General features: G+C 47.1%; 1 protein-coding gene across 1 annotated transcript in view; it reads left to right on the top strand.

Annotated features, from left to right (window-relative positions):
* Positions 1 to 17337, top strand: part of LOC147693339 (transient receptor potential cation channel subfamily M member 2-like) — a 1947553-nt gene that overhangs the window by 1606519 nt on the left and 323697 nt on the right. The window contains exon 17 of the mRNA XM_086935940.1: positions 10975 to 11146. Coding sequence (XP_086792066.1) covers positions 10975 to 11146 — 172 coding nt within the window. The remainder of the gene's footprint in view (positions 1 to 10974; positions 11147 to 17337) is intronic.

Raw genomic sequence — 17337 nt, 5'->3', positions numbered from 1 at the left:
CCAGCACGACCCCTACACCACACAAACACCACTGCACTACCCTAAACCCTAAAACACTACCCCAGCATGACCCCTACACCACGCAAACACCACTGCGCTACCCTAAATGCTAAAACACTACCCCCTACACTACACAAACACCACTGCACTACCCTAAACCCTAAAACACTACCCCCAGCATGACCCCCTACACTATACAAACACCACTGCACTACTCTAAACCTTAAAACACTAACCCCTACACTACACAAACACCACTGCGCTACCCTAAACGTTAAAACACTACCCCCTACACTACACAAACACCACTGCACTACCCTAAACCCTAAAACACTACACCCAGCATGAACCCCTACACTACACAAACACCACTGCACTACCCTAAACCCTAAATCTACCCCCAGAATGACCCCCTACACTACCCAAACACCACTGCACTAACCTAAACCCTAAATCTACCCCCAGCACGAACCCCTACACTACCCAAATACCACTGTACTACCATAAACCCTACTGCTCCTACATTTCAAACTATTGATTGGCTATTTCACCCCCTCCAACCTCCTGCCCTCTCTGCCCCAACCCTCCGACAGCATGGTGAAAGGCCGCTATTTGACCAAACAACCCCCCACCCAACCCCTGCTAAACCCTCGACCCAGTGCCTACAGAAATAAATCATCCCCTTTCCTGCCATTGCTGACTGACAGCCTAAGAAGAACATCCGCCCCACGACCTGCCACCCCCATCCTCCCCTCACTCCCCTCACCAATGTGTAAGAGAAAAAAAGAGTAAGTGCCTCAAGCAAAACAAAGAAAGACGTTTGAGAGATATTTGAAAAAGGAGAGCACTGAGAAGAAAGAGAAAAAAAGAGAGCAATATCTGTGCTCACTTTACATATCTGTCCCTCTCTATACTATTAGCCAACAGATTCAGACTGCCATTTTGAGAGTTCTTGTCGAGCATCATGCTCAGTATAGAAAAAATGTGAGTGTTCATTTCTAATGATCTTCAGGCGAGCTGGTTCCTGCAGAAAGACTTGTGAGCAGACTGTCCTAAAGGGATCCATAAACTGACGAAGCTTCCACCGCTTATCCATTGTGGATTTACATAAATCTGAGTGCACAAACATATAATCATATCTAGTTTAACTGGAGTGGAAGGATGTGCTTTGACATAAATTGCTTGACATAGCAGAAAGTTGCCCAGGAATACCAGGACTGGGCGTGGGCGAGACAAATTAGCGCGATTCCCTTGTGGGATAGTTGAAGGTAATTGATGTGCCCGTTGGACTTGCGAGTTCATATCCCAGTCCAGCAGATCTGGGAACTCTTGCTAAAATAAATTGACCATGTATGCCCATGGATCAGAGCCTTCTCTACCTTCCACTATACCAAAGACCCTTAGATTATGCCACCATTGGTGATTATCAAGATCCTCAACTTTGGATTGTAGAAGTGCCATCTAAGTCTCAAGGATTTTAGCAACTCTTGAGGGGAAAGTGTTGACTTCTTCAACTGCTGCGACCCGTTTTTTCAGATCTGTATCTTCTGAGGACAGTGAGGCAACCTTGGTGGTGACATCCGTCAGTGCTTGTTTAATCTCCCGGCTATCAGCTGTAGCTTGGAGATAGTATTCCTGGAGCCTCGGCTCGCTGAATAAATAGTGCCTGCAAGATTGTGGGCAAGGAGGGCACATCATGTTCAAGAGATTGCAAGACGCCAGTGGACAGCCCTTCCATAGGGTCAGTACACTCCGTTGATATAGGAGGGGTGGATACGGAACCGGGTGCCTCGGGATCTCTGCCCGGATTCCCTTCAGAGCTGACTAGTTGGGCTGTTGGCAAGGTGGCAGTGTTCGTACAGGGGTGAGAGGATGTTAGTGTGTCTCCCCCCTCAACTGCCGCAGGTGCTGCCACATTGCCAGAATTAGAAAGGTGTGAAATGATGGCTTTAACTTCTCCCTTTGATGCCACCCATGTACGAAGAGGACTGAAGCCAGAACCAGCCATCGTCCCACTCGGACCAGAATCTTTGAGTTGCCCTACTGTGGTAGTAAGTGGGAGTTTAGTGCCACCATGGCCTTTGCCACCTTTTCACCCTCTGGAGCTTTTGGGACCTCTCGCCTTTAAACCCTTCTCCCTCACTGGGGTACGTACTTTTACTGTATTTGATATTGTAATGTCATCAATCGCGCCATCATCCCCAGTTGCATTCAACGGCTGAGCCGCAAACTCCAGCTAGGCACTGACCTGAGTATGTGAAAGAAAATTGGCAAGGTGGGTGTGCACAGAGCCAGCAGGTAACTCTAGCCCATGATTGCTACTTGGTGTACACCATTGCAATTGGCACTCTGAGCCCGGGATAATATCAATTTGAGGGTTAGAGTCCACATTGGCTGGCATAATAGTGCATCGACTGTTGCCACAGAGCTGTAGATGAACAGACAAGTCAACGCCGTTTCGTCATCTTGCTTCACTATTCTTCACATGCTCAAATAAACATTTCGCTGGATCCCCACCGAAACTAGAAAAACGGTTACCCACGCACTGGTCACGAGCCGCCTGGACTACGGAAACACCCTATACGCAGGTACCACCGCAAAACTCCAGAAAAAACTCCAACGCATCCAGAACGCTTCAGCCAGGCTCATATTAGACATCCCGCGTAAAGAACACATCTCTGGTCACCTGAAAAACCTCCACTGGCTCCCCATCAATAAGAGGATTACTTTCCGCCTCCTAACCCACGCACACAAAGCACTCTACGAAATCGGACCCGAATGCCTCAACACACGACTGTCCTTCTACACCCCCTCCCGCCAGCTACGATCCTCCAACCAAGCCCTTGCCACTGTACCTCGCATCAACAAAACCACCATGGGAGGTAGATCCTTCTCCTATCTGGCAGCTAAAACCTGGAACTCACTTCCCACTCACCTTCGCCTTACTCAGAACAACCTAGCATTCAGAAAGCAACTTAAAACGTGGATATTCGACAAGTAATTCCCCACCCTTCTTCAAGCGCCTTGAGACCCTCCGGGTATGTAGCGCGCTATATAAATCTATTGACTTGACTTGACTTGACTTGACTATTGACAAAACAGGCTGGATGGCAGACGGTACTGGAGAGCTACAACCAGCTGATTCTGAGCCACCAGATTGCGTTTGTAGGCTCTCTCTTTCTCCCTCTCTCCCAATATCCGTAAAAACTACAATGCTACTAGAATATGCTGAGAGGGTCGACTCCCCTGCTGTCCAATAGCTGGTGATTCTGTATTCATAACAGAAGTAGCCAGGGGAACACCCTTTTCCTCCCAGCCTTCCTGTACTGCAGAGATCAGGGCATCAGCCATCTCAAGCCCCAGAATGGATGTTTCAGAACTGCAGGACCAGAGCAGGAACTGGCCATGCCTGAGTGCAGCAGACACAGAAGCGATCTTCCCAGCAGACATCCATGTTCACAGCTCCCTCGTCCCACCACCAGCGCGGATAGCCCCTTCATCCAGAGCAGAACTGAGCTGGAGAGGTCAGTGGAAGGCGCCCTCCTGAGCGGACTCAATCCGCCATCGTCCTTTCATCCCGACATACACCTCAAATATAAATACATTTTATAGGTATTACAGGATTAATAATCAATTATTAATTATAAAAAAGTAATAACTAATAGTATGTTCATTATTCATTATTACTCAACTCCCCATATTAAACCCCTACAAACCTAGAAACTCACACCTAAAATATAACTAACATATATGAGTATTACACAATTCAAATAATTAATCAATAAAAAGTTCTACATTCATGATATATACTGTGAATTATTACTTAATTAACTTCCCAATATATACCGCTACAGAAGTAGCATCCCATACCTAAAATAGGACAAAAATAGCAGTATTAAATAATTTACATAACTATCAATCACTTAATTAATTTTAAAATTGTAATTATTCAATATTGAATTATTAATCATTAACTTCCCACTCTATCCCCTACAAACCCAACAACCACTATGACACTCTAAATTGCTATTAACAATTTTAGAGACATTCTAAATATTAGAAATGTAAAACTATATGTAAAAAAATAATAACAATTATACAAACCATAATATCACATAAAATTAATATATGAACTAAAAAACTATTTTATTAAAAACAATATGAAAAACAACAATATCCTTAAATCAATATTACGTACCCCAAAATTCTTGACAATCATATTTCTTCATTGCAATATTTTATTTCTGATATTTCTCTTTCCCGATATTTACAACTCAATATTTTGTCCAATAACCCCATGTCATCCTCTCCTTGCCTTCACAGAGCCACTATATACATACACTATTATTTACACCAACAATCTCTTGGCATTTAGTAAAGGAAAATTGCCACAGAACATAAATTAGTTGAAGTATTTGTAATATTACATTCTAATAGACAAATATGACTTGATCAAATGATCCGTCTCTTGAAATTGTGGAAAGTCAAGCCTGTGCACTGGAAACAACTATGTGGATCATTGCGATGGCGGCCGGATTTTGGGCCGTCTGCCATTGTCTCCTATTTGGGACTGCCCAGCCACTGTACAGCAGTATCACAATAGGAATTATGATGCTACCACCACCGTTGCGTTTGCATTACCCACCTTTAACATTGCGGTGGGTGCTGCGGGCTGCTGCACCCGCCGCAATGTTAAAAAGGGACGGTTTACATATCCCTGTACTACGTGACAGGCACCATATGATGCCTGTCACTTGCTACAGGGATATGTTGGGGGCACCATAGATGCTCCCCAACAGCCACAGGAATGGCATAGAGCGGAGGGAGGCCCGCAATGGGCCCCTGATGTCCATCCCCACCAGCCTTTTCATGGTGGGTGAACCACCATGGAAAGGCTGGCAGGCATCAACATCATAATCTGACCGGTGGTGCCTAACAGGCACTGGCACCATTCTGGGCTATGCGGGCGGTCTAACTGGTGGTCAGATTCAATCCAACTGTTGGAACCGTGGCGGTCAGATTTTCCGACTGCCACCAATCCGACCGGCATCGTAATGTGGTGGTCGGATCAGCCTTTACGATTGGCGAGAGGACTATCACCAACGGGCTGACGGTGGTGGTCCTCCTGCTATCGTAGTCAGGCCATAGGTTTTTGAAGGAGTTTAAATTGGATCTCTGATAGGCGGCAGGGCTTGTTTTATCCAATGTGAGACGAAGACTTTGAAGCTGAAATGTAATTAATATACAATAGAAACTATTAATAAATACTTATGAAACCTCAGCATTGTCTAGACACCTTCGAGAGAGCTTGAGCCAAGTGTGGAAGGACACGCTTCACACAGGTGAGCGGTCATGTAATTGCACAACAGCTCCTGAGGGGCACAAAAGGCTTTTATTGGTGTGCTGCAAGTAGGGTTGCCACCTGATCAGTTTCCTGTAGGCGCCACCAGTATTTTGATGTCCCAGCTGGTACAAAATTAAGCATAATTCCCTTAAGCAGGTATTTTAAGCCCTTATATGTATATATGCTTAAAACAACAAATATAAATAGAAAGTACTTTTAAATGTGTTCTAGAGCTGTGTTATTGATCACCAACAATAAATTACATTCAATGTTGTTTACAGTCCTATTTAGTATCGAGTCCAATTGCTTAATAATGCGTTTAAATATCAGTGCATATTAAACAAGAACAAGAACCCTAATAAATGATAAAAACAAAGCATTCTAAATAATATCCATCTTACCACTGTACACAATGAATGAACCAAATCAAAGCCATTGAAAGGAAAGTGTCAGAGACTTAAGTGACTGCCAGCAGCAAGAAAATGAAGAGCAGGATGTCCAAAGACTATCTATCGAGGACTAATGAGACACCTGTGATTGTAACAGTTGCTAGTTCAGTACTTAAGGCTGCTGGGTTTTGAAGTTCTAATATTGCTTTTCAGCTTCCATGAATGACTGTTCATAAAATCTGGCTGCTATTGGGTTAAATGGCAAGAAAGACCACACAGCATGAGCCTCCGAGTCTTGACATAAAATTCAAAGTTTCTGCATTTCTGTTGGATTTTGCACTCTATGTTGGTGCTTTGCATCTTCGCGCAACATTACTTCTGCTTTGTGTGATATAAATGGTGCAAGCCTTTTTTTGTTAGTTTCCGTAAGTGATGATGCCTGTCCCCAGGCCGCCCCCCCACGCAGCTCAGCTCCTCCTGACCCCGAGATTATGCCTCCGGCGCCGCCGGCTCGCACCTGGTCTTGACGCTCCTGCCTCCTTTTCAGCACCTCGCTGCCACTGATATTCTTGTCTCTGAACTTGTATACTGTATCTGTGATATGATTTCTTGGTCTCCCCTGAAGCTCAAACCTCGTTTTACTCTGCCCTCTGTGCCCCGCCCGCCACCCGCCTCCCGAACCTCTGCTGCCACTGGTATTCTGTCTCTGGTTTGTTTATTTGTATTTGTGCCCTGATTCTGTGGTTTCCCTTGTCATTTGTACTTCGTGTTTGCTCTGCCCTCTGTGGCCCCCGCTCCCCGCTTCCCACCGCTGTTCCCCCGCGGCCCGCCCCCTTTTTCCTTCTGTACCCCCTGCCACTGCCCATTGGCCGCCCCGCTCCCGCCTCCCAGCTGCTCCTCCCTCCCACTTCGCCTCTTATGGAGGCCGCACGGCGCAGGTGAGTGCGACCTGTCCCCAGGCCGCCCCCCCATGCCGCTCGGCTCCTCCTGACCCCGAGATTGTGCCCCCGGCGCCACCGGCTCGCACCTGGTCTTGACGCTCCTGCCACCTGTTCTGCACCTCGCTGCCACTGCTATTCTTGTCTCTGAACTTGTATACTGTATCTGTGTTCTGATTTCTTGGTCTCCCCTGTAGCTCCAACCTTGTTTTACTCTGCCCTCAGTGGCCCGCCCGCCCCCGCCTCCCGCACCTCTGCTGCCACTGGTATTCTGTCTCTGGTTTGTTTACTTGTATTTGTGCCCTGATTCTGTGTTTTCCCTTGTCATTCGTACTTTGTGTTTGCTCTGCCCTCTGTGCCCCCCTGCTCCCCGCTTCCCGCTGCTGCTCCCCCGTGGCCCTGCCCACTTTTTCCTTCTGTACCCCGTGCCATTGGCCACCCTGCTCCCGCCTCCCAGCTGCTCCTCCCTCCCACTTGGCCTCTTATGGCGGCCGCACGGCGCAGGTGAGTGCGACCTGTCCCCAGGCCACCCCAACACGCCGCTCGGCTCCTCCTGACCCCGAGATTGTGCCCCCGGCGCCGCCAGCTTGCACCTGGTCTTGACGCCCTGCCTCCTGTTCTGCACCTCGCTGCCACTGATATTCTTGTCTCTGAACTTGTATACTGTATCGGTGTTCTGATTTCTTGGTCTCTCCTGTAGCTCGAACCTCGTTTTACTCTGCCCTCTGTGCCCCGCCCGCCCCCTGCCTCCTGCACCTCTGCTGCCACTGGTATTCTGTCTCTGGTTTGTTTACTTGTATTTGTGCCCTGATTATGTGGTTTCCCTTGTCATTCGTACTTCGTGTTTGCTCTGCCCTCTGTGCCCTCTGTGCCCCCCCGCTCCCCGCTTCCCGCCGCTGCTCCCCCGCGGCCCCACCCCCTTTTTCCTTCTGTACCCTGTGCCACTGCCCATTGGCCACCCCGCTCCCGACTCCCAGCTGCTCCTTCCTCCCAATTGGCCTCTTGTGGCGGCCGCACGGCGGCCGCGCAGCGGCCGCGCAGCGGCCGCGCCAGCTAGTGCGCAGCGGGCGCGCCTTTGGCACGCCGAAGGCGCGCCAAAGGCAAGCCCATCTGTGCCTGTCCATGCCTGGACTGTTCCCAGCGCCAGAACCCCTGGACCCCGCGGGAGCCAGCCCACCCTTCGGAGACACGACGCTGCCACCCTCCACGCACTCAACACCGGCCGACAGCCAGCCTGCTACAAAGCCACCCCGAAACGCACCCATGGAGCCTTCACCTGCCATGCCTGCAATTTCAGCTGCACCCGGTCCGGCTCCATGCCCGCCAGAACAGACGCCAACAACAACCACCTCAAGTGCTTCCTGCTCAACACCCGCTCCGTCCACAAACATGCTATCAAACTCTAGGACCTCCTTGACACTACAGCACCGGACATCGCCCTCCTCACGGAAACCTGGATGAACGCCTCCTCAGCCCCCGACATCGCCATAGCTATCCCGGACGGCTACAAGATCATCCGGAGAGACCGCGTCAACCAAACCGAAGGTGGCAACGCCATTGCCCACAGAAACACCATCTGCATCACGACCGACACCAACGACACCCTCTCCGCCGCAGAGCACCTCCACTTCCAATTACACACCGACCCCAAGACCACCCTTAGAGGCACCCTCATCTACAGACCCCCGGGATCACCAGCACAGTTCAGCGAAGCCATCGCAGACTTCATCAGCCCGCTCGCTCTCGCCTCCTCCGACTACATCCTGCTAGGGGACCTCAACTTCCACCTGGAGAACAACAAGGACAACAACAGCACCTCCCTGCTAGACAACCTAGCCAACCTCGGACTCAAGCAACTGGTCAACATCCCCACCCACCGAGCCGGCCACATGCTCAACCCCGTCTTCTCCTCCAGCAACCACATCTCCTTCAACCACGCCACCGAACTCCACTGGACTGATCACAGCTGCGTCCATTTCAACTTCAGGAAAACAACGACCCACCACCGCCCGCAACATGCCCCCCGAAGATGCTGGAGCAAGATCACCAACGACCAGCTCACCACCTCCCTGAGCCAAAACCCTCCCACCAACACCATGGACCCCAACGAGGCAGCCCGCAACCTCACACAGTGGATCACTGACTGCACCGATGCCCTTGCTCCAATGAAGAACCCTCCAAGCAACCACGACAGCAAGAAAGTCGCATGGTTCACCAAAGACCTCAAAGTCTCCAAGAAATCCTGCCGCGCCCTCGAGAAAGCCTGGCGCCACAACCAGTCAACGGAAAACATGACAGCCCTCAAGCACGCCATCCGCGAACACCACCAGCTGATCCGCACCACCAAAATGTCATCTTTCAGGGCACGCCTAGACGACAACACCCACAACAGCAAGGAACTCTTCAATACTGTGAAAGAGCTCTCCAGCCCCAACGCCAGCAACAATGACATTGCACCATCACAAGACCTCTGCAACTCCCTCGCCACATTCTTCCACCAAAAGATCACCGACATCCACGACAGCTTCTGCGCTTAGAACACGTACCCGGCCACCGAACCGATGCCCCCCACCACCACTCTATGCACCTGGACACCGGTCAGCACGACAGACACCATCCGCACGATGAACACCATCCACTCGGGCTCCCCAGCCGACCCCTGCCCACACCACATCTTCAACAAAGCCGACTCCATCATCGCACCCCAACTCCGGGACATCATCAACAACTCCTTCGCATCCGCAACCTTCCCGGAGAGCTGGAAACATGCGGAGATCAGCGCCCTCCTGAAGAAACCCACTGCTGACCCCACGGACCTCAAGAACTTCCGCCCCATCTCGCTCCTCCCCTTCCCTGCTAAAGTCATCGAAAAAAACGTCATCAAGCAGCTGACCGCCTTCCTCGACTCACACGGCTCCCTCGACCCATCACAGTCCGGATTCCGAGCGAACCACAGCACCGAGACCGCCCTCATCGCAGCCACCGATGACATCAGGACCCTGCTGGACAACAGGGAAACTGCTGCCCTCATCCTCCTCGACCTATCGGCCGCATTCAACACGGTCTGCCACCGCACCCTGACCACCCGCCTCCACCACGCCGGGATCCAAGGAAAGGCCCTGGAATGGATCACCTCCTTCCTCTCCGACAGAACCCAAAGAGTCCGTCTCCCACCCTTCCGCGCAGAAGCCACCAAGATCATCCGCGGCGTACCCCAAGGGTCCTCGCTCAGCCCCACCCTCTTCAATGTCTACATCAGCCCGCTCGCAGCCATCGCACGCAAGCACAACCTCAATATCATCTCCTACGCAGACGATACCCAACTGATCTTCTCCCTCACCAACGACCCCGCCACCGCCAAAGCCAGCTTCCAGGACGGATTGAAAGATGTTGCGGCATGGATGAAGCTCAGCCGTCTGAAACTGAACTCAGACAAGACGGAAGTCCTCATCCTCGGCCCATCCATCTCTGCCTGCGACGACTCCTGGTGGCCCCAGTCTCTGGGCACCCCTCCCAAGCCCACGGGCCATGCACGCAACCTGGGCTTCATCCTTGACTCCTCCCTCACGATGACCAGGCAAGTCAACGCCGTTACATCCTCCTGCTTCAAAACCCTCCGCATGCTTCACAAGATCTTCCGCTGGATCCCCACCGGAACCAGGAAGACGGTCACCCAGGCCCTCGTCACCAGCCGCCTTGACTACGGGAACGCCCTCTACGCTGGGACCACGGCCAAACTACAGAAAAGACTCCAGCGCATAAAGAACGCATCTGCATGACTCATCCTGGACGTCCCACAAAACAGTCACATCTCCGCCCACCTGAAGGACCTGCACTGGCTCCCCATCAGCAAGAGGATCACGTTCAGACTCTTAACCTACGCTCACAAAGCTCTCCACGACCTGGGCCCCGAATACCTCAACAACCGCCTCACGTTCTACACGCCTACCAACCAGCTCCGCTCCGCCAGCCACGCCCTTGCCACCGTCCCACGGATCCGCAGATCCACCACCGGAGGAAGATCCTTCACCTACCTAGCGGCCAAGACGTGGAACACCCTCCCCACCCACCTATGACTAACCCAGGACCATCTCTCCTTCAGGAAGCTCCTCAAGACCTGGCTCTTTGAGCAGTAACGCCCCCCCCCCCAGCGCCTTGGGACCCTCACGGGTGAGTAGCGCGCTCTATAAATGTTCGGATTGATTGATTGATTGCTGCCATTACCACATTGCACTTTGTAAATTGAACAAAAAGTAGTATATTTTTGCTAAAGGCACTTACATTATTTTATTTCTTATTTCAGACAAAGGACATCTTCTTCTTCCTGTTCCTGCTGGCTATTTGGATAGTGTCATTTGGGGTAGCTAAACAAGCGATCATGGTAAAAAATGAGCAACGGTTGAACTGGATCTTTCGAAATGTGATATATCAGCCATACCTACAACTCTTTGGGCAAATGATTACCGATGTGGACAGTAAGTAACCACTTTATTTTTACGTCTCATACCATATTTATTTCGATCTTACTTTCTGCCATTCCTACACCCCTCCCCCCCACCCCCCCACGCACACACCCCTGGGGGCATCAGCAATAGTGTTTTAAGCCTTTCGAAAAAGTACTACTTATTTCAAATTGGTTATTTTATGCAGAATCGTTAACAATCTATAGAGGACAATAATATTAGTGTGCTTTGGTGGCGTTTGTGACTTCTGAAAGTGGCATATCTTTGTCAGGGACAGCGATATTACATGGAATTTTTGAAAGTTGGGAATAATAACTGACCAAATAAATAATAATAATAATAAAGGACATCTATAGAGCGCACCACTACCTCGTACGCAGTGCCTGGGCGCTAATTCTTAATCTGAAGTTTGCCATTGTGCATAGGAGGAACTCACTTTTGACTGTTCAGCTACTACTGTTTACATTTATTCACATATTCAATGCACGTATTTACATACAGTGGAAACTTTGATACTTACTACAGCTGAAGAATTTCAATGCTATACTCATTGAGACAGAATAGGTTATTGAATTTACTTATATTATATGGGTTAAACCAGTGTTCCTTTCTACAGTAAAACTTGACAAAAAGTGGTATGTTGCATTAATTTCACATTAGACATTGATCACTGACACTGAGATACGAAAACAAATATTTTTTTAACCTGTTTATGTTAAAGATTGCAGGGATTTGTTAGCATGAGCTGAAAGCCATTTTGTATTTCTGGCAGACATCTTGTTTGCCATTTGCTGCCACGCGCTCGCCATGTGCTCTGTCCTCACTCAGTGTTGACTGCTCGTGTAATTTGCCTAGAAACGAACTATATTTAGCATCTTCCACCTTCGCACATGCTCAGTTGAGCTTGCAGCTGTCCTTGCAGCTGTTCCTAGTCTGTAAATGTCAGGATGTGTTCACCAGAATTAGCAACTGTTAGCTCCTCCCACTTTGTTGAGCAAGCAGATCGTGCATGCCCATATTAGTCATTTTGCATGCTTACATGTGCCAGGACCTCCCCTCGGTCTTATGCTGACTATGTAACCCTAAGCATATATAAGGCCCAGTTTTCTGTACTCTTCAGACTACCTCCTTCAGTTGCTAAGGTTTCTGTGTGACGTAGTCTCCCTCATCTGAGGTTTAATAAATATGTATTTTATATTACAGCTTCTGTGCCAATTTCTTCTTTGTTGGGTTAAAAGGACCAAGATGTATCAGTGAGACCCCTGAGAAGATTTCTATTTTCTTCAAATGGCGCTCCAATGTGGACCTCATCAGAGAAGTGGCGAACTAAGGGAGTGATCTTGTCAGGAGACAGAAATCTACTGAGGAAGACAGGACCGGATTCTACTAAGGAAGTACTCTGTGCACAGAGATTCTGGGGATTCTCTGTCTCTGCAGCCCAGCAGTGGCGTCACTAGGGTTGGTGTCACCCAGTGCGGTAACTCCTGGTGACGTGCGGTCCGCACCCCCGCACCACCCTAGTGACTTCACTGATAACAACAGAGCTACAAGTCCATACCAGTAGAAGAAATGCACTGCGTTATACAAAGGCCGATAACGTAATGTATGCAAACCATGTCTGACTTTGCACAGTGTTCAAGCTGCTCGCCTTATGTGATAGGCAAATTGCAATTGTAAGTGGTACGGCCGTGTAATTACCAGGTGGGAAAATGCTTCTTGCTGGAATTTAAGAAGGCAAAATGCCCGGCGTTCATTTTTTATTAACCGTTCCTGCCTGTGTTATATTCTCCTGGTAGTAGAACATCCAACTGATAACAGCAAAGGGACCAGGGGAAGGCTGTTCTTTAGTGTGGGCCCTGTCACCTTTGCTGTGCCAGTCATTACCAGTACTTGTAAAGGGGGCAGATGCGAGGTGGAAAAGTCTGTTCCAAAGAGCTTCAAAATCTGACCACAAGCTCTGGAATGGAGAGCACTTTTTCATTTGTAATGTTTAAAGGACATAAACTATACGTTTTATTGATATCGCCAGATCAAGTACTGTTTGAAGTAGCTGCTCGCGGAGCTGCGGTGCGGTGCTGCAAAGGTCATGGTCCGGTTCTAAGGAGCCTGTCTGGTTGTAAGGAAGCCTTCCTGCCTGCCTGCCGAGGTTGAGGACGAGGTGGCCGGGTACACTCGGGACGCCTGGGATCACTCGGTAGCCATCCCGGAGGTCTTCGGGCCGTCAGAGCAGAGTCAGAGAGGAGCGTATCAAGGAGAGAGCAGAGGAAGAATGGCGAGAAGAACAGTGACACCACATTGCATTTTGGTGTCAAGGTGTCACCCCATGTGTTGGTGTCACCCGGTGCGGTCCGCACCCCCGCACTCCCTTAGTGACACCACTGCAGCCCAGTATATTTCTTGTCTTCCTGATTTTGATCCTCCACATGATGTTTTACCACTCCTGACTGAGAACCTTTTTGGAGTGAGTATTCTAAAAACGACCGTTAGGTCATTCAGAACTTGGCAGTTAGAATCTGGACAACTAAGGGATTGGTAAGTGCTCTGTTGATGCAACACTTGCTGTTGGTTTTGATGCCTGGGATTGGTAAGGTAGTTTAGTAACGCTTACTGTAGCTTTGGAATTTTGGAATTTGTGTTGGCCAACTTGGATTTGTATGGGATGAATATATGAATTGCAATTTGTGTAGGCAGGTAATGAGGAGACTTTTCTCTACTTCGTATAAGATTTGAATGGCGCAACGTACAAAGAGTACCTTAAGCGCTACTTTGGTTATAATATTTGCATATTCTGCAATATTTGTGGCATGCCTGTTTCAAGCACACATCGAAGAATGTGTTGCTTTTTGGAGGTACCATAGTGAGATGTGAAGTAAATTATCCGGCTTCCTAGGGGGGAATACCTGAATAGGTGTAGGTATAAAAACATATTTATTCCTTGGTGATTCTGTATCCCAAGGGAATTAAAATATGAAAATAATACAAACAAGGATCCTTTTCTGCACACTTTTATAAATGGAGATTTGCAGATCGATTTTTTGGTGTTCTGCCAGCCAACGCTAGTGAATTGAGTGTATTTTGGCTTCTTGAAAATGAAACAGTCTGTTGGACTGTTTTTGCAGTCCTTTGGAATACTATTGAGAAGCTCTTCTTGTAAATAAGACTTACAACTAGTATTTACAAATGGTTTGGTTTAAGTACAGTCTGTGGGCTGTCCTTTGTTTCTGTCCTAAGTATTGATCTGTGGGTGAAATGTGTGTTCGAATGTGTATGTGGTTCATATTAAGTGTTCTGAGTGTATAACCCCTTCTGTATATGTCTGGAATGAGCTCAATGTGTGTGTTTGTGTTTTTTTTGCTGTCATCAGTCTGTTATGTAAAATGTCATTTAATTAATATTAAATAAAAATTAATAAAAATCCAGAAATGAACCATATGATATGCTCCTTAACTACATGTTTCTATTAAATTGATAGAGTAAGCAACTATGCACGTGTAAAAATTGCCACAATGCTTAAAAGATGAAATTAGAATTCACATTGAATAGGAATAAAATAGGGTAAACATCGTTTACCACGAAGTTATAACAACGCGGTACCTTTAGCACGCATCCCTTACAACGCAAGTCGTTACCACGACTTGCGCTGGAGGGCGCTAAAGGATTACAAATAGTATATTTACTATCCCAACACCTTCCCTGGGGTCCACGGGGACTGGTGTTAGAATAGTAAATTATACTATTTGAAATCCGCACCACCAACGCAAGTCGTGGTAACGACTTGCGTTGTAAGGGATGCGTGCTAAAGGGATGCGTTGTGACGGCACGCTTTGTACCGTCATACATCCATAAAATAGGCCTCAAAAACAAAATTGTGTGTTTTGCAATAAACAATTATAAGATGTTACAACATTTTCCTTAGATACATTGTATTAGATATTAACAGCCAAACACTTCATCTGAGTAAATTGGATGTTGCTGAACTAAACACATATTATAGAACATGCATTGAAATGCTTCAGTTTTAAATAGACTGTCACTGTGCTTACATTTCAACACTAAGAAAAGCTTTCCACCAGCTGTGTTTTAACTGCCGTTAAGCAGCAGCTGTGGTTTTTGTAGGCCACGGAGAGACAGGAATGTTGATTCAGCTACGATTTAGTCAATACAAACACAGGGTAAAATCCTGCAAGTTACAAACATGAGGTTCATTATTTTAGATAACAGGAAAACATTTAAAGTAAGGATTTCCTTTCTTAAAGCCTTTTTACATAAGCACATTTGTGGTTCTGCTATTAAAGAATGATTGTCCTTTTAAAAAGTGCTGCAACATTTTTCATGCTTCTGTGCTTAGGCTTATGAATGAATGCGTCTCAATATGATAGGCAAAGAATGAAGCTTGGTTTTCGTATGTGGAATTATCAAAATGATTGGGTTTATTAAAAAAAAAATTATGGAAAAAGAATTATTACAAAATAAGTACTTTTTAAATTTGTTTTTAATATTTATAAAGCGTAATACTCATACTGTGATCTCCTAGCAAATAAATAAATTCTTTATTGTATAGTTAATAAAAACCGTTACAATATTCCAGTTAATAAAATACTTTCCTTAGCGTACTATTATGCATTAAAGACAATAATAAAACCACCTTTGTTATAAAAAAAAAGAACAAATACAGGAAATTTTTGTGCAACTTGGTGAGTTATAAGTTTAACCTTATTGACCTTTGCAAGTGTTCTCGATATTAATAAATAGTTTCAGAAACGAGTACTAAATCAACCAATGTAAATCGCAAATTTGAAGTTCAAAGGTTCTGACTTGTGTTAGCTTTTCAGTAAGTTTTCAAAATTGGTTACATATTTAGTTATTCGACATATGAATTGTGGGTCCACTGAATCCAATGCATTTAATATCCCTGAGCGGCATGTTCGAATACCTTTTTCGTTGAACTTTCTCCTGAGTAAACTCCGGCGATCACACTCCAGCACTGGACAGATGCAGACCAAGTGTATAAAGTCTTGCACTGCAGCGCCACATAGATTACAATCCTTCGGGCCCGGAGTCCTCCAGCCAGGTTGGTCGGCATTTGTTGGGAGTTTTCCCATATGTAGCTTCAAGTACTTTAGTTTTAGGTGGGGAGGAAAAGCGAGGCCTAGATAGGCAGATGGTACCGGCTTTTTGTAGGATTGCATTATCGTCCATGCGTGTGCACGGCGGCTTAAAGTTGTTTTATCTTCGATCAACGAGTGCATGTTAGCTGCTTTTTTTACGATCTGCTTGCCAAACAGCTGTCATCTCGGTACTTTTCAGGGAGAAATTTGGGTACTTTGCTTAATGAGATTTGGGGTTGCTTTGCAGGGAGGCCCAAATGGCAGAGTTAATTTCTATATCGCTATTGAGCCAAATGTTGTACCAGAATTTAATTGACTCATATCTTTTATGTAATATTTGGGACTGCAATCCGAATTCGAGACGTACCTGTGCTGGTGAAGCATCGCACGGTAACCAAATTACGCGTTTGTACACTCTTGTTTGGATTTTATCTAATAGTGGTGCACTTCTTCCATTATGTACCACACTGCCATAAGCTATCGTTGGAAGTAGCTTGGCTTTGATAACTGTGAGAAGGGGGTAGAACAAGGGACCTTTTAGCTGTTTGGATAATCTGCAGAATGCATGCAATTGGGCTGTTCCCTTCTTTTCAATAGTGTCGAAGTGCACGGAGAATGTAAGCCATCTATCCAGATGTATCCCCAGATATTTATAACTGTCCACCACTTCCAGGTTCATGTTATCAATTGTAAATTTCTGCAGTTTAGAGCGACGATGCGTTATGATCATGACCTTTGTTTTTTTACTATTTATTTCCATCAGATTCTTTTTGGTGTATTCAGCCAGCTCTTGAATTAGACGTTACAGTTCTATTCTTCTTTGACTACGAAGGACAACATCGTCTGCGTAAGTTAGATGCGTAAGGGGCAGAGTCCCTAGCCGTGGCAGATGTGCATTGACCCCATCTAGCCTTGGTGTCAAATCGGCCATAAACAAGTTAAAAAGATGAGGGGCCAAGACACAGCCTTGTTTTAATCCTTCACTCGTTGTAATCTTCCTTGTTAGCCTTCGGCCGTTATCGATCTTAACCTGCATCCAGGTGTTGGTATAAAGGTCCAAAATTGGGTTTAAGATTGTGTCTGGCAGGCCCTGTT

Source organism: Lissotriton vulgaris, chromosome 8, assembly GCF_964263255.1.
Source record: "Lissotriton vulgaris chromosome 8, aLisVul1.2, whole genome shotgun sequence".
Lineage (NCBI taxonomy): Eukaryota > Metazoa > Chordata > Amphibia > Caudata > Salamandridae > Lissotriton > Lissotriton vulgaris.
The sequence above is the reverse complement of the archived record's forward strand: the minus strand, read 5'-3'. Positions and strand labels throughout refer to the sequence as shown.